The sequence below is a fragment of the Pyxicephalus adspersus genome, chromosome 6 (assembly GCF_032062135.1).
Source record: "Pyxicephalus adspersus chromosome 6, UCB_Pads_2.0, whole genome shotgun sequence".
NCBI classification, from domain to species: Eukaryota; Metazoa; Chordata; class Amphibia; order Anura; family Pyxicephalidae; genus Pyxicephalus; species Pyxicephalus adspersus.
Window position 1 is genome coordinate 60,021,213 of NC_092863.1, and position 16,320 is coordinate 60,037,532.

The following is a 16,320-nucleotide window of genomic DNA, read 5'->3' on the forward strand; positions in this document are numbered from 1 at the left end:
TCGTTCGTCGTTCGTTCGTCGTTCATTTCCAACGATAAAAATTGGACGTGTGTACGCAGCTTAAGTCATATAAATAATACTATTTGTTATCTGAATACCTGTAACACACATATTTCTATTTAATAGGGATCTATATGATGAGAAGAGACTATAGACGGGACTTTTAAAAAGAAAGTAAGAGTTCGCCTGTACCTGTATACCATTAAGGTTTATTATTAATATGTGATTCAATACAAAAAAACTCTCATTTCACATAAAAAACACTTACTTTAAACTTTAACAAGCCCTCAATCCCTACACAATCCAATTTCAGTTGGTCCTGCATCAAAACCAAATGGGTGCCACCATCCTCTTCCACCTTCCTCATTTTTCTGCTTACACCACCCGATCTCACACTGCACAGGCGCTAGGTCGGGTAATGTTTCATCCTAAAAATGTAAAAGGTAAGTGCCCAACTCACTGCACATGCATGAGATTGGCCCTTTCTTTTACATTCTAGGAAAGCCCCTTCTGCGCAGCCTGAAACCTTCTGGGATAGGAGACATATGTATCCCAAGGAGCTCTGGGTTTCCCATTTAGTTTTTTTGCCGTGGCGATAAAGACGAAAGGGAAGGGGTCCTCCCCTTCAAATTAAAAAAAAAAAGGTATTAAAAAAAACATTTTATCATTAATTAAAAGTGTTATCCACTCTTTTATATCATCTTAAAAATGCCATAAAAAGTATGATTTAATTTGGTGTTTTTGTAAAATAAAGCTGAACCTCCTCATTTTATTTAGCACTTTTTAAAGCTAGCATTAAAATAAATAAAACTTTAGCATTCTCAGACCCAAAATGCAAATTTGGTTACAGAATTGGGTTTCATAATAGGTTTAAAATAATTAAAACAAATGTTACTCTAATATGTTTGTCCATTTTATTTTAATGTTTATTTCATATAAACAAAATATTAATCTGCTAATGGAAGTTAGAGCAGACAGAATTAATTTAACTGTACCCAATAATTAAATTACTGTAAAAACTTTGTAATTGATATGGAACCACTCACGATTCAGAAAAAGTCCTAATTTGGCTGTGATCCCAAAGTCTGGAATCCTGGATTCCAGCACATCTACTGATCCAGAAAATGATCTAGTTCAGCAAAGCCCATGTCCTGAGGGTGCTGAAATTGAAAGGTAAAACCTGTACTCCATGAAAAAAGAGTACATTAAAATGATAATGAGTTGTTTCATGCATAACATAAATTCGTAATGTAATTTTGTTATATGGTATTGTCTACTCTGCAGTTTAAAATATGTAATTAAGTTTTAATTATAACAAGAACCTGGAAGTGCATTTTATTTTGTTGATGTGGGTTGTAGTTTTTACAAATCTGATTATAGTGCTGAATTAACAGATGCTGTTCTTTTAAATATGTTCCAAGTTAGCACTTTAAAAAATATCCTGGTGTTAAGAAATTATTTGAAACCAGATGTTACTTTTTCTGCACCGCAGTCAACACATCTGTATGAAATAAGTCTGCATGTATCTCAGAATAATCATAGACAGTTGGACAGTTCAGATATTATGGACAGTCTTGACAAAATTTGAAATCTCTTTTCAACCTGAAGCAATAAAATTTTCTTTCAGAGCATAGGCGACTTCAGAAGTGTATTTACAACATTACACCCGATGCTTACTTACAAGTGTCTCCATATCAGTCTCTTTTTCTTACTTTATCTATCCCAGCTGTTTGCTTAGTGCAGGAAAAGTGTGATTGTTTTTTTCTTTTCCCTGACTGCTTATAAAAAGTTCTGAAAGGTAAAGAATGCCAGAGTACTATCATCAGTCCAGAAACTTGTTTCTATGGACTAGGTGGTGAGTCAAATAAGGAAAGTATATTTGTAATATGTGCTGACCCTGTTTTATGATACACCCCAGAAACCCCCAGCTTACCTTTTATGTATTACTTCCACAAAGTTCAAGGTTTCCCCCTGTGTGAGTTAACTCATTTGCTCTGTTGAGCTGTCTTTACGTACTTCCCACCTAGATTTTATTGTAAAGGGACAATGCTGGACCAGACATTATATTGTATGTGTTACACAAAATATATACTTCTATTGCAAGAAAATGTGGTCAATAATTCTAATATGTTTTTTTTCTAAAGAAAAAATCCAGCACTGCCGGACCACTTTTTCATTGTCTCACTCTAAATGGAAATCCACAATGGGCCAATTAGTATAGAGTGTTATTGATCCCCTACTCTTCAGATTTATTTACAACATATACTGATCACAACATCATTTCATCAATACTGCTCAGAAAATTATTCACTGCCATTGAAACATAGGGACCTGAAGGATTCCTACGAGGAAATATTTGAGGGAATGTCTGAGTCTGAGCCTATCACGGTAAAATAATCATATGGGAATGTGAAGAACTAGAGCTGAGTTCCACCACTAGGCTGAAAAGTGTTGAATACAATATTTAATAAATATCGGACTTAAAAAAGCTACAGTCTAGCATCCAATGATAATATTCTATTAATATTTTTTGTTGGGTATTTCTGTCAGCACTCCACATACATGTCAATAAGTGAATTAGTGTAATATTTACATACAATTAATGGAATGTAAATAGTAAATGCTAATTGTGTAGCTTAAACTGTATGAAACCATTTGCTCCAATGAATATGCCTTAGAGTCCTAAACTGGATCACTATAATAGGTCTAGGTACCCACCACTGAGTTTGCGGTTCAGGCATACAAACTAGATTCAAGTATTCCTTTGATTTTGTATGCTATATTTGCAGTAAACTGTTCTGAAGACTAAAAAAAAATTCTCAAGTCAGCTGCTTCTTTCTGGAGATCTGTAGCAGAAGAGAAGTTAAATGTGTAGCACTTGATGTGTTCCAAGACAGCTATGTGTCATGGCTGCCCTAAGTGCTGACCCTCCACTTGACACATATCTGTTGTATAATACACAAGCTGCAATGCGGTCATAGATTTCTGTATTTAGCATACCTTAAAAAAATGTAATTAGAAATTACTAGACCCTACAGTACTATTTTCTAGGGAGGCCTCAGCTCTCAAAAAGCTCTCTGGAACATGTCTCCAATTAGGAACATGTGTTCTGTTGTACAGTCAAGTGATGTAACAACTGCATGACCTGCCATAGCTACGGCCTTGCCTCTCCAATCCATTTACATTTTCATACCAGTATTACAAGAAAATTAAAATACTCAGCGGACCAGAGATACTGACTTTGAGTTCATGGAGAGTTGACAGCTGAGCATACTTTACTTATACTGACAGAACTTTTGAGTGATGCTTAGGAAATCATTAATAACAATTATAAGTACCTGTTACATCAGAATTTTATTTAACCACTGACCTAAAACTGTCCTGACAATTAATGTTCTTTTACAAAATCCCAAATTGTCCATTAAATGCAGGTACATGTACTAAAAAAAAATTAGATCATACAAAAAATATCTGGTACAGTAATCATTACTAAATCATGTACATCAGAATAAGATTAAAACTGAGAACTGTGCATTTAAAATACATTAGCTATTTTAACATATTCCCGAATACTATGTATAGTAATAACTGGAGATATTTTGACACAAAATTTCCCGCAATCGGCATGAAAAAAAAAAAAAGAAAATGTAAATACTATGACAGTGCTGATATGGAAATAAATGTCAACTGTTGAGCCAACACAAATAATGATGAAATTCTTGTATACCAACAAAGCCATGTGATCAATGTGTCAACACTGGCATTGTTAGGGTTGCTGTTAAAGTTCCTCTGCTCCCTAATATCTAATGGTATAGTGACACTGCCATTTCGCACATGCTGTGTAAGGTGACCTTGTCTCTGAAAAGGTTCCATCTGACCTCCTTGTATTCATTTTACCTTTACTCTCTCCCATTTCAAAACAATCAAAATATTTACCTGCACTATAGCCGTCTATCAGAATTGTGCACAACAATACAAAGTTTTTTAGGCAAGTAGAATTTGTCATCATATATTTTAATTAAAATGGTTGACCTAATAGGTAACTTAGCAATAGAATATGATGGAAAAAAATCAATTTTCCACAGGTATATGTACCTGTTTAGATGAGAAAGTCAGTATTTTGTTACATAATATTTTGGAATGTATTTGTTTTTGTCTTATATTTACTGCATTTGTAAAAAAAACAAACAAAAAAATAATAGCCCCCCACTATAATCCTCTATATTCTACCCCTTTCCTCCCCACACTTTTAATTTTTCTTCCACTTGTTACTTTACTGTCTCATGCTTCTTCTCTTCTTTGCCCCCTACACTTCTTTGTGCACTGCCCCCAACCCCCTCTCCTCTCTTCTGTCTTTTTCCACCTTTTTTATCTCTATTCTATTTCTATCGTTTTTCCTTTCACCTTTTCTATTAAATATGTATTATTAGCGTATATGCAGAAAAAAATACAGAAAAATTCTAAATAATAAGGATGTATAACTCCTATAAAACATAGTAATTATAAACACTTAAAACAAAGGACAAGGTACATAAATTAAACAAGGAAAAAACTAAGAAATATATGTAACTATAAGTATGCTGTATATTAAAATGATAGGCCTTGCAGATGCCTTAACCAACAAATCAAACATAAATTCTGTCTTTTAAACTTAATTGCTATAGAACATTTGACTACTATCTGCATTAGACGTCAGTCTAGGGCAGGGGTCTGCAACCTGCGGCTCCGGAGCCGCATGCGGCTCTTCAGCCTCCTTGTTGTGGCTCCCTTCGGCTGCCACGGGGAGATCTCTGATGGGGGATCCCCTTCCTCCCAAGAAACTGTGGAGGAGGGGGATTCCCTATCCGGTGTTCTAATGAAAAAAATCTACCAGTGAAATAAATCTACCACGGGGCGTGTACAAATGGGTGTGTACAATGACATCCCCCTCCTTTGAACCCCAATTCCTCTGGAATGGGGAGCTGTACAAAACCAAAAATGTAGGTGCAAGTGGGGGACACCTGTGACTAACACCCCCTAAAATGTAATTGTTAGGCTATCATCAGAACATAAAGAACTCTGCCCATCAAAAAAATCTACCGTTACACATTGCTGGAGGCACCTGAACCCCGATTTCTCTGGAACAGGAAGGGGGTACAGGTGAACAAAATTAGAGGTGCAAGTGGGGGACACCTGTGGCTAACACCTCCTAAAAACTCCACCCATCAAAAAACCCCTACCCTGTTACACATTGTTGGAGGCTTCTAGCACCTAAACCCCAATTTATCTGGAAACGGGGGTACAGGTGAAAAAAATTTGAGTTGCAAGTACGGGACACCTGTGGCTAACACCTCTTAAAAATTCATAAAAACTCCGCCTATCAAAAAAATCTACCCTGTTACACATTGCTGGAAGCATCTAGCATCTGAACCCCAATTTCTCTGGAACGAGGGGGGAGCACAGGTGACCAAAATAGAGGTGCAAGTGGGGGACACTTATGGCTAACACCACCTACAATTGAATCGCTAAGGCATCGTCAGAAAATAAAGAACTCTGCCCATCAAAATAATCTACCCTGTTACACATTGCTGGAGGCTTCTAGCACCTGAACCCCAATTACTCAAGATTGGGGGGTACAGGTGAACAAAATTAAAGCTGCAAATGAGGGACACCTGTGGCTAACACCCCTGAAAATTTCATCGCTAAGGCATCGTCAGAACATAAAGAACTCTGCCCATCAAAAAAATCTACCCTGTTACGTTAGAAGCCTCCAGCTTCTAATGTAACAGGATGATACATTAGAAGCTGGAGGCTTCTAGGGGCATAGTTCAGTGTTTAATTTATTTCAAAGTAGGCCTACACATGCACACTTGTTGTAACAGGTAAAATTAAAAGAATATTAAAACTTTTTTAAACTGTGTTATGTTTTGCGGCTCCAGATTATTTTTCTTTAGTGGAAGAGGAGGCAAAATGGCTCTTTTGATAGTAAAGGTTGCTGACCCCTGGTCTAGGGGACCAAAAAACCTTTGCTTACATGGGGATCTGTACAGTTTGGTAAACAAAGTCAGGGTAAAGTAGCATTTTCTCAGTCATATTAGGAAAACACTCAATTAATAATTGGAGACATGTTGGGTTTCAATAAACTGGTAATTGCAAGTCTAGGTGCAAACAAAATATGCCATACCCGAGTAATGGAAGTAGGGAATTTCATCTGTAAGCTTAAGAGGGCTAGCATTGTGTTGGTTTTGTAATACATTATGTGGGGTCAGAAATACAATAAAATACTGAATTTTACTTTCATTCTATATGGAATTGATTGGCCATTTCTACATTGCACCTCCAGCATAATGGGGAGAGCGTGTTATAGATGGGGAAATTAGAAACAGCAAGGGTGCATGATACCATCTAAGGAAGATTTTGAGAGAACCTTCCTATCCCTTCTCTTTTCAACTTTTCCTGCCATATTTTCTTTTTCATATTTTCTCTCTCACCTCCATGCTTTCTTATTTTCCCTCTTACCTATAACCACTCTCCTTTACATGCTCCTCTGTCTCCTCTCTAACACTTCCACCCTATTTTTGCAGATGGAGAAAAAAGCAAGGTTTTACCTACAGAAGCCATTTCTGAATTTTTCTTTACCATGGTATAGGAGGAAGCAATAACTCATTATTGCTACACAGAGACATTACAGTCTAATAGAAAATTGTACTTCTTGGAAATCCCATTTTTTTGCAATAGCTATCCTTGTTATATGCCCATTAAACACATATTACTAACAAATCTCTGAATATAGTCTGTTTTGCCTACAAAGTAAGCCCTAACCCATGTGACACAATGCAATAAAAACACAAACTAATTTTCAGAGTGGATTTATTATCCCCAGAGTCAGTGATTAGCAACATATGTTTTAGAGAATAGATGTTATAGACATTTTATGATGCACTGTACCTGCATTTCTTGACAAAAGGATGCTGTGGGTCCAAAGAGAATTTGACATTGTTCATCTGCTGTATACGTCATGCCTGGCAGCTTGGAGGGAATAATGACAGAGCTGATGCTTTGGGGATTTGTCTGCAGCAAACAGTTACTGGCCTTTGACCTGGCAACACAAGCAGAGTTTCAAAAGACAAGAACAAAATGAGAGGTGGTTATGATTAAACTGCCATAAACATGTTTTATGAATAAAAAGTCAAAGAACAAATGTTATTACAATTTTATTCAGGTTTGCACTGGGGAATAAAGAACTGTTTACTGTCTGACTGTCTGTTTAACAGAAATTCAAAACATCTGAAAAGCCTTGCCCTAGAACAGAGATGGGCAATGGAAAGTTACCAATAATTCCTAGAATGAACTGGCTGAACCTGAACACACTCCCAAATTTCTGCGCATACTGGCCAACTGTCCCACATTTTCAGGGACAATCCCAGGCACAGCTGCCAAATACTATTAAATAACAGTAAAACTGAAAATTGTATTCATCAGTACAAAAAAAAGAAGCTAGGCAAAACAAAAAAAAATTAAAAAAATTAATTCTTAATTAATTAATTAAGAAATTAAGAAATTAAGAAATTAAGAAAATTAAATTTTGACATTTCTCTATTTTCTATTATGTGCTTCAGATTTTTTTTTGTGATAAAAAACCTAATAAGCAGACAAGTGATTTTTGGTGCTAGTGATGAAGACAAGGCTTTACCTTTACTCACTAACAGTAAAGTGAAATGTTTTGCAAATCAAGTTTATTAAACTGACCATCCTATTACTTTATTACATGCATTTGCAAAACATTTCACTTTACTGTTAGTGAGTAAAGGTAAAGCCTTGTCTTCATCACTAGAACCAAAAATCACTTGTCTGCTTATTAGGTGAGCATGTAGATGCAATGATCAGTGATATTGCTAATAAAAGACAGTTCAATCCACGAGCCTTCTCACTTTCTCCAAAAGGAGCCCTGTTACCCTTGACTCCTTCCCATGAGCCAGAGGCCAGAGCCAGAAGACATCTTTCCATTTATTGATCTCTTCATCTAGCCACTATTTATTTCTATGCACACCACATCTAATGCCAAGTGCTTACTTTCCCTTCAGCACTGCTCACTTCACTTTCCATGTCACCAATTGGTGCCACTGGAGAATCTTGTGATTCCTAGAAACATTACTGAAGATTTCGGACATGCAAAAAGGAAATAACATCTTGATGATCAGACACACAGTTTTAACGGCAGCAGATCGTACAGTTTGTTTTAAAGTTTGGATTTGGAAAGAATTAAACTTCTGTTGGGATTTTACTTTTAAAGTTTTTACCTTTACTTCTTGTTGTGATGACAACAGTTTATTCAGACAGGAATTGAAGGAAAGACTTTAATAAGGCTACCAACAGACATACAACTCTGACATGGGATATAGCCTTTCACTACTTTATTAACTAAAATCATTTTATTTTATCTTTGTTGCTGTTGCGAATTACCAGAGGGTTCTAATTCTTCCCCCTGAAAAAAATTAACTAGAGATCCTAGGTGTTCCTAAGGGAATACCATCCTTGGCTCTGTGCCTCCCTTAAGAAAAAGGATGGCTTGACCTTTTCCCACCCTACTCCAAAGGAAACTCTTCCATCTCACCTTCCACCACCATCTTTCTGGGTCAAATGTGTTCAAGAACCTGTTATACCTTCTTACACAGTGTGCCCCCGAAAAGCTGAAGGATGTGCTGGATAGAGTGTATTATTTGTTGAGATAGACTTTTTAGCAATTTTTGCATTCAAGCATCAACTGAGACATATCATTTTGGGAAGTTTTACAACTGCATATAATAAAATGTTGTTATGAATAGATTTCTGTTCATAGTCAATGTTTCCTCTGTTTTACTCAAAGAGCCCAGCATGTTTACAAGGAGATTCATTTTCCATCTCTCAGAAAAGGCACATATTTGGATGAACCTCAGAGGTCCTGTTTGTAAAACAAAATGAGTATTTGCCTACTTGCTTTCAGATTTACATACAAATCCTTTTCCCAAGTGCCCTCTCTTCCTATCAGCATTCTCTATTTACTTTCATATCAGGGTTTCCTAATGGCCAGTTATCAGTGGCATCTGCCTTCTACAAGACTACAACTCCCTCCCCATAGTCAGGTGTGAGGGTTAGATTTTGAGAATCAAATATAAAAGTGTCATGTAAATGTATGGGTGGCAATAGGGGAATAACCTCCCCTGTTTTGTTCTGTATCTACACAGAACAGGATATGTAGGAGGAGGCAGGGCAGAGTATGCAATACGGGGCACTGGTACTTTGTTTCCAACTCTCATCTCATTCACAGATCTCAATGTTTTCAACTGGGCAACATGCAGCTAGATATGTGAACCACTGTGAGGTTACCTAGCAGATTGGAAGCAGGATGCAATGATAGACCTCCACAAAAGTCAGTAGAAGCCCCTTTGCTTCTAAAAAGAAACATATAAAATCACTTTAAACTAAACCATGTTATTCCACTTAAGCTAGGCAAACAGTTGCAATAATTATCGTTAGAAAATGAACGACTAACGATTATGCACGATTATTTTGAATGATCGCATTGTGTACAATTCTGTACATGTTGTAACAATACGATCGTTCAAATATAATCCACCAATAGTGTACACACACTAGAAAGTGACATGTAAAGTAGAAAGCGTATTGCAGAAACATCCACGATCACTGAACAACCGTACACACAATAAGTAGTAAACGAGCGTCGCTCAATCAGATCTGTCGGGACAGTCGTTTGTTTCCAGCGACAATCCTCGTTTGCTCAGTCGTTGTGCACTTTTTTTGTTAACGATTACCGATTCGATTATCGGACGATCGGTCGTTAGTCATTCATTTACAAGGATAATTATTGCAAATGTGTACGGAGCTTTATTCTTCATTCTATCAGAAAATATAAATAGTGCCTTTGGTGACCTCTTTATTGTCCCCCCTGACATGTCTAGATAGCAGCTGTGAAGCCTCACACTTGAAATCGGACGTTTGTAGGTAAATCATGTATTATGCAGTCTTTCTAAACACTTTACCATATTTCCTCATTTCCTGATTGTTTGGAACTGTTTTTTCCCTTTCTTGGTTGACTGATCTCAGTAATAGGGGGAGACAAAAGAAAGATTAATTGAAGTGGATTTTTACACACAGCTTCACATCCTCTATATGAGTACTGTGACAGTATTAAATGGCTTTTAACAGCTTTAGATTTGGAGTGTTTTCTAGAAACTGCAGATTGGTTCTTTTTATTGATCACAGTACAATTAATGATCATTTTGTTATTTAGTACTTTTAATACTTTTAATTTGCTTTTTACATTAAATGAAGCCTAGAATGATATTCTTGCTTTAAATAATAAACCATATCAATGAATTATTTCTGGACATGAAGTCATTGGTATAATGTGTAGCTAACAAGTGGAATTAACAAAATGTTTATTTAAGTAATGTTTGTTCTGGTGACTCATTAAAATGCCATCTGCTGTAAATTGCATGAGACAATGTAATAACATCTAAAGGTTGTAAGGTAGATGACTTGAACAATTTATAATGTGACATTTGATATGCATTAGAGTGCAACAGTAACTTGACTTAGTAAATTATAAATGTTTTAAGACACAGATGTTTAAATAACTTATTACTTTGCTTCTACAATAACATAAGATTGATGGGAAGATCCGTTGGACATAAGATCTAATGTTATTTCCACAATCCAAAATAATTACCTTAGAAATCTTTCAAGGTCTTCTCTGCTACATCTGGACCAAGAAACATCTCCAAGATTCTGCCCCTTGATCCATTCCCCTGACATAATGTGAAGGCCGTCTGCACAAGATGGGTGGTCATTGTCGTGATTGATACCCATGCTGGTTTTGTCACATGTAAAAGAAAAATCATCACACAAACTTATACAACCATCCTCTTTCAAATGTAGCAGGTTTAGTATCTAAATACCTTTAAACATGAATGCATTATGAATGTTATACGTTTACTAGTTATATAAATAATTCAAATATTTACTGTAAACTTCTTGGTGCATGTGTTTTCAATATAGAGTATTGGAATTCAAAGTAGGATATACATAATGCTAGTTGAATTGACCTGTAAAGCCTTGTGTAGAGCGCAATCAGATCATAAACTTTAACTACTTATGATAGTGATGGATTAAACAAATCTATTCTGCACTATATTATAAACTCCTTTCATGAAAAAAAAATGTTTAAATATGTATATTAGGTATATGGAAAACAAAAAAATAATGGAAAGGAAAGACTGGGTAATCCCCTAATTAGGATATTAAAGCAAAGCTAATTTCACACAACTCGCCTATATGTGATTGTATTAACAATCTATCATTATTGTATACCATTAGGTGCATCACTAGGTGAGGAAAGAGCAGTTTCATCAATTCAAGCGCAAATGTTTAGGAAAAAAAGTTTTTTTTACAAATGAGAGTTATATTATACATATTACATTATTTCCTCTTAAATAAATATATATATATATATATATATATATATATATATATACTATATGAGAATGTATATGAACCAAACTATACGTTTATTAAAGCTGATTGTTATGTTTTTTTTCTGTCTTGATCTGTACTTGGTATTGGGTTTGCATCCTAAAAAACACATGCTACATAATTGTTTTTAATTAGTAAAAAACCAAGCCAATGTTGTAATGGTAACAAGTGTTGAAGAATGGAAAATTCTCATTTTCTCTCACTTTTTATTGTGTCTCTGGAACAGGAATTGAAATGACATGAATTGGACAGAAAAGGGTATTATTAGCCATTCTCTTTTCTATTCAACACAAGAGTGATGGCTTTAAAAGTAAAGGTTAAAAAACCAATTTTTGCTTGCACATGATGAGATGATTTAAGTAAACATAGGTTCACTTTACTTACTGAGCTAAGTGAATATTTGATTTATAAAATGAAAATGAACTATTGCTTTAATAAATCAACCCTTGAATATGCTTATCTATTATTGGTGATGGATGTTGTGGCTAGCTTCCAAAGCGCTTCACCTGAACAATGGAGTGCTTACTCTTTAATCACTATTGGAGAAAAGCCTACACGACTGTGTATGATATAACAAACAGCTAAATCATTTCATTGTCAGCTGAGCATATGGTTGTCTGGTCAAATAAACATGTTTTTTATTGTAAATACTATTGTAATAAATGTTTCAGCCAAACAATCATAAACATCCAAAAACTTGTGCCAACTGTAATGAATTTTTCATGATAAACTCTTTACATTTTGTTTTTAAAACATCTGCCAAAAGGGCTTTCAATGATAAAGTCTTGTGATACTAAAAGTTGTTTTTTTTTATTTATATCCTTAGATTAGAGAGCAGCAACACAACTTAAACTTGCTGTTTTTTTAAGCTTTAAACATATTAATATAAATGAACCTTTCTATAAACCAGATCTACTAATAAAAATAAATTGCAGTGATTAAAAGAAATATAGCATTCAGTCAAAGTTTGCAGTCAGCAGTATGTATCAATGATTTTATGGTGATATTCTTCGCTTGATTTGATGAAAAATATATTTTACAAGGTTGTTTAATCTCTATTTAAAGCATGGTTTGTAGGTAGAAGAGAAAGAGGTTTGAGACTCAAAGGTCATTTTAGTAAAAAGGTAGATTGGTTTTATCTAATACTTTTTTACTAAGATGGTATTAACATGATTATCTTTAATCCAACATTTATGTTATTAATGCATAACATTTTTCAATGCAATGTAATGCAACAAGTTGAATAATAGCCCTAGTTAAATATCCTAAAAAACATTTAAATAGAATATTTTCATAATAAACTGTAATCTCTGATGGTATATTTTTATCTGTACTATATAGAAACCATACAACTTCTGCAACAACACAGCCTTGAGGAAGCCTATAATCGGCGAAACACGTCAGGAACAACTTGACCTTAATAGGTTCCTTTTGCTAACCTATATGGTGTTAGCAAATCTATGTCTAGGAGAAATATCCAAACCTTGTAATATTAACAGGATACAGGATATATAGTGAAAAAACTATATTGTATTAATATGTATGTACTAACTGTAAATAGAAAAATACACAATTAACTCTTTTGCACAAAACCTTTGAGCTTCAAACCTCTTTCTTTCTCTTCTACCTACAAACCATGCTTTAATAGAATCAATAGAGAGGTGGCTCTACATTATTCATGTCTAGCAGAGGCAAGAACCAATACTTATTACAAATTAATCTTTATTTATAGACTTCTTTTATGTTATTTTTTCACTATTTTTGTACTTTGCCTTTCTCATTATTATGACATCTTTCATGCAAATAATTTTACCTTTTTTAAAATGAATTAAATTGTTTTTTTTTTTTTTTTGGAAAATGTGCCTTTTCTATATTCTTGACCAGACAAAACGCTATTTTATAAATTAAAATATTAAAGTTTGCATAAATTCTTTTATTTTGCTACCTTTGGACCAATTTATTTTAGGAAAGAATTTAAACTTTGAATTACGTTCAGACAAAGCAGGTTTTCCAGACAGATGATTTTTTTATAACTAAAGTGAACAAAGTCCATGTAACAGATGTGGTGAATCTTATTATCTTACTGCCAGTTCTACATCTTTTTTCAGACCTTTACAAGCTTTTCTGTATATCTAAATAATAGACAGTGTAAAGAAATCTGGTATTAAACAATGAAGAGGAAAAGAATCAGCCTGTCTAGGGCATTACAATTCAATAAAAGTTAAGAATTAACTTTCTTTTTTAATTAACTTTGGAATTTGATTGTACCTTTAGATGTTTTTTTTCTTTGTACACTTTTTTATTTTGGATTAAAGTTACACTGGGTGATAATTTATCTTTTTTATCGACCACACTGATTGTATGCCATTTAATATTGCATTTGTTACAATCATTTATCAATTAAAAATAGTAAATGGTACAAATCCATTCTTCCATCTACCCAAACTTCCATCTACTAAAACTGGTGCAAGTAATTCTGAATGTTGTACAAAGAAAAAGTTAGTAGTGTAGTGGTGAGGGTGGTGAAGAAATATTAAGAAAAAAATGTTCCTCCGGTGCTGCATTTATAAATATTGCCACAATATATGAAGTCTTTATGTAATGATCAGATACTCTCCATCCATCTATTTGTATTGTTTAATAAAATGTAAATTGTTTTCATAAAAACTTACTTATGACCCATCTCATGAGCAATCGTAAAAGCAAGGTTTAGCCCATTGTCTTCTGCGATGATGCATTTTCTTTTATCACTGCACATTCCATTAAGATATGCAATACCTGAAATACATTTTGAATGTTTTATTAGAAAATGTTTTGATTAACACAACGCAGAAAGTTTTAGCACAGTTTCTGTTTTGGTCATATTGTTTTTAAATATTTTTTTTTTTTTCATTTCATATTTTTTATGATTTTTTATAGCTTTATGTGTTTGCTTAGGTAATTGGTTCTAAAGTCATACTTACGAGACTGCAATTCTTTATATTTGTATTCAAATATATGGGTATTAAAGGATACCAATGCACTCCCAGACAATTTAAAAGTATAGTAACAGTCTGTATTTTTTGCTTACTAACAAATGTAAGTGAAAAGTGCTAATATATGGGTAAAATTAAAATAGTTTAGCCCCCCCCCCCCCCTTTGTTCAGTGATCACTGTTAAAATTTTCACAAGATAGACTCTTATAGTTATCTAACAGCTGCTAGGATAGTATCCATAGTAGTGATAAGACAAAGTGGCCAGGCTATGGGCATCAAAGTACCTAGGAATTCCTAAAAAGCAGTAAATAGACCTTAAAACACTGACCTTCTGTAGCTGCAGGCACTGTGGAGCATTCAGCCTCAAAATTCACATCAAAACAACTCAAATGTTGAAGTTGTGCAGCTCAACTATAACTTTTAGAGCAGATGTATTGGGTGCGATTTACTAAACAAATTTAGGCTTTTCACTTACTAGGGTGAATTATTTCACTTAGCTTAATGAGCGTGGAAAAAATAAACTTTGTAAAGAATACCCAATCACATATAAGGAAATCTAAAATATTAGTATTTTTCCTTGCACATGATTGAATTGTGAAATAGCAGAGCTTCATATAATCTAGGTAAGGTAAGTAGAATACCCCTTGAAAGTAGAAAATTTAGTTTGCTGTAAGGGCTGCCCATATTCATTTATTAAACCAACCCATTTGGGAATTACTTTAAAAACATTAGTGCTGCTGCTGTGCAGTTTGAGATGAATCGCTGCACAGTGCTTATAGCATGGGTATAGGTGGGGCTTTATTAATTATGTTACTGCTTTTCATTTTCATTACTGCTTTTCATGCTTTACCTATATTTACCTCCTCTCCAGGAATGCAGTGTCTAAGAGCTCCTTCACTGGGGTTGATAACTTTTTGTTTCCGAGTTCAGGATCATCATCCATATTGATTGAACTTGTTTGGATGATGTAACTCCAGCACTCCAGAAGTTTCTTTTATCCAGGCACCTGGCATATGCCAGGTTTGTACACTAAGCAATGCATTTACATTGTCCAAAATATAGTGAACAGACAGGTAAAAATCATATATTGCAGAAGAGACATAGTGGGACTGATTTATCAAAGTTCTCCAAGACATGAGAAAATAGACTATTATGAGAGAACCTGGGTGATCCAGCAAACTTGAAATGGATCTGTTCCAGGACTGAAAAATTTACAATGGCTTTAAAATGGCTTTTAATTCCAAAATCCTGGCTTGTATTTCTCCTTCGAGGACTGCAGTTGGATACTACTGGTATACAATAATGAAAATGCTGCCCTCCAAACTGCTCTAATCAACAGCAATGTGTGTGTGTAGGTCATACTGAACCACAGGAGATCACCTTTGCACCTGCGGTAAAAGGATTCAATCCTTGCCGCTTCTCCTAATTGAAAAAAGTAACAAAAATGCTATAGACATATAGGTATTAACATTATTATGTTACTGGATATGCAGCATCTCTGCAATACAGTAATAAATTACAAATGTTTATTTGGGTGTTAAGTTATCAGGAGTGCCTAAGACAGTTTTGTCCCAAAAGTAATGCCAAAAATTCTCCCTCCCTATTTCTGGACACACTAGAGCCAGTAACAGCCATATTTCCTAGTTAGGTCATATTCTGTCTAGAGGGAGAGCTGTTCAAGTGAACATTTTTGCTGTCTTTTCATCTGTCCGGAAGAATTTCCCAGGTTTCATTTACTCTTTACAGTGGATCTGAACTTAGAATACCTTCCACCCACTCAGCTCAGTAAAACTAATAATGGTGTGGCAAATCTACAAGAAGAGAGTAAATGTTT

General features: G+C 34.6%; 1 protein-coding gene across 1 annotated transcript in view; it reads right to left on the reverse strand.

Annotated features, from left to right (window-relative positions):
• The window catches only part of ADAMTS19 (ADAM metallopeptidase with thrombospondin type 1 motif 19), a 114,993-nt gene that overhangs the window by 57,461 nt on the left and 41,212 nt on the right, over window positions 1–16,320 (reverse strand). Inside the window, exons 8-10 of the mRNA XM_072413949.1 lie at window positions 14,184–14,289; window positions 10,709–10,849; window positions 6,928–7,078 (exon numbers count right to left, since the gene is read on the reverse strand). Coding sequence (XP_072270050.1) covers window positions 6,928–7,078; window positions 10,709–10,849; window positions 14,184–14,289 — 398 coding nt within the window. The remainder of the gene's footprint in view (window positions 1–6,927; window positions 7,079–10,708; window positions 10,850–14,183; window positions 14,290–16,320) is intronic.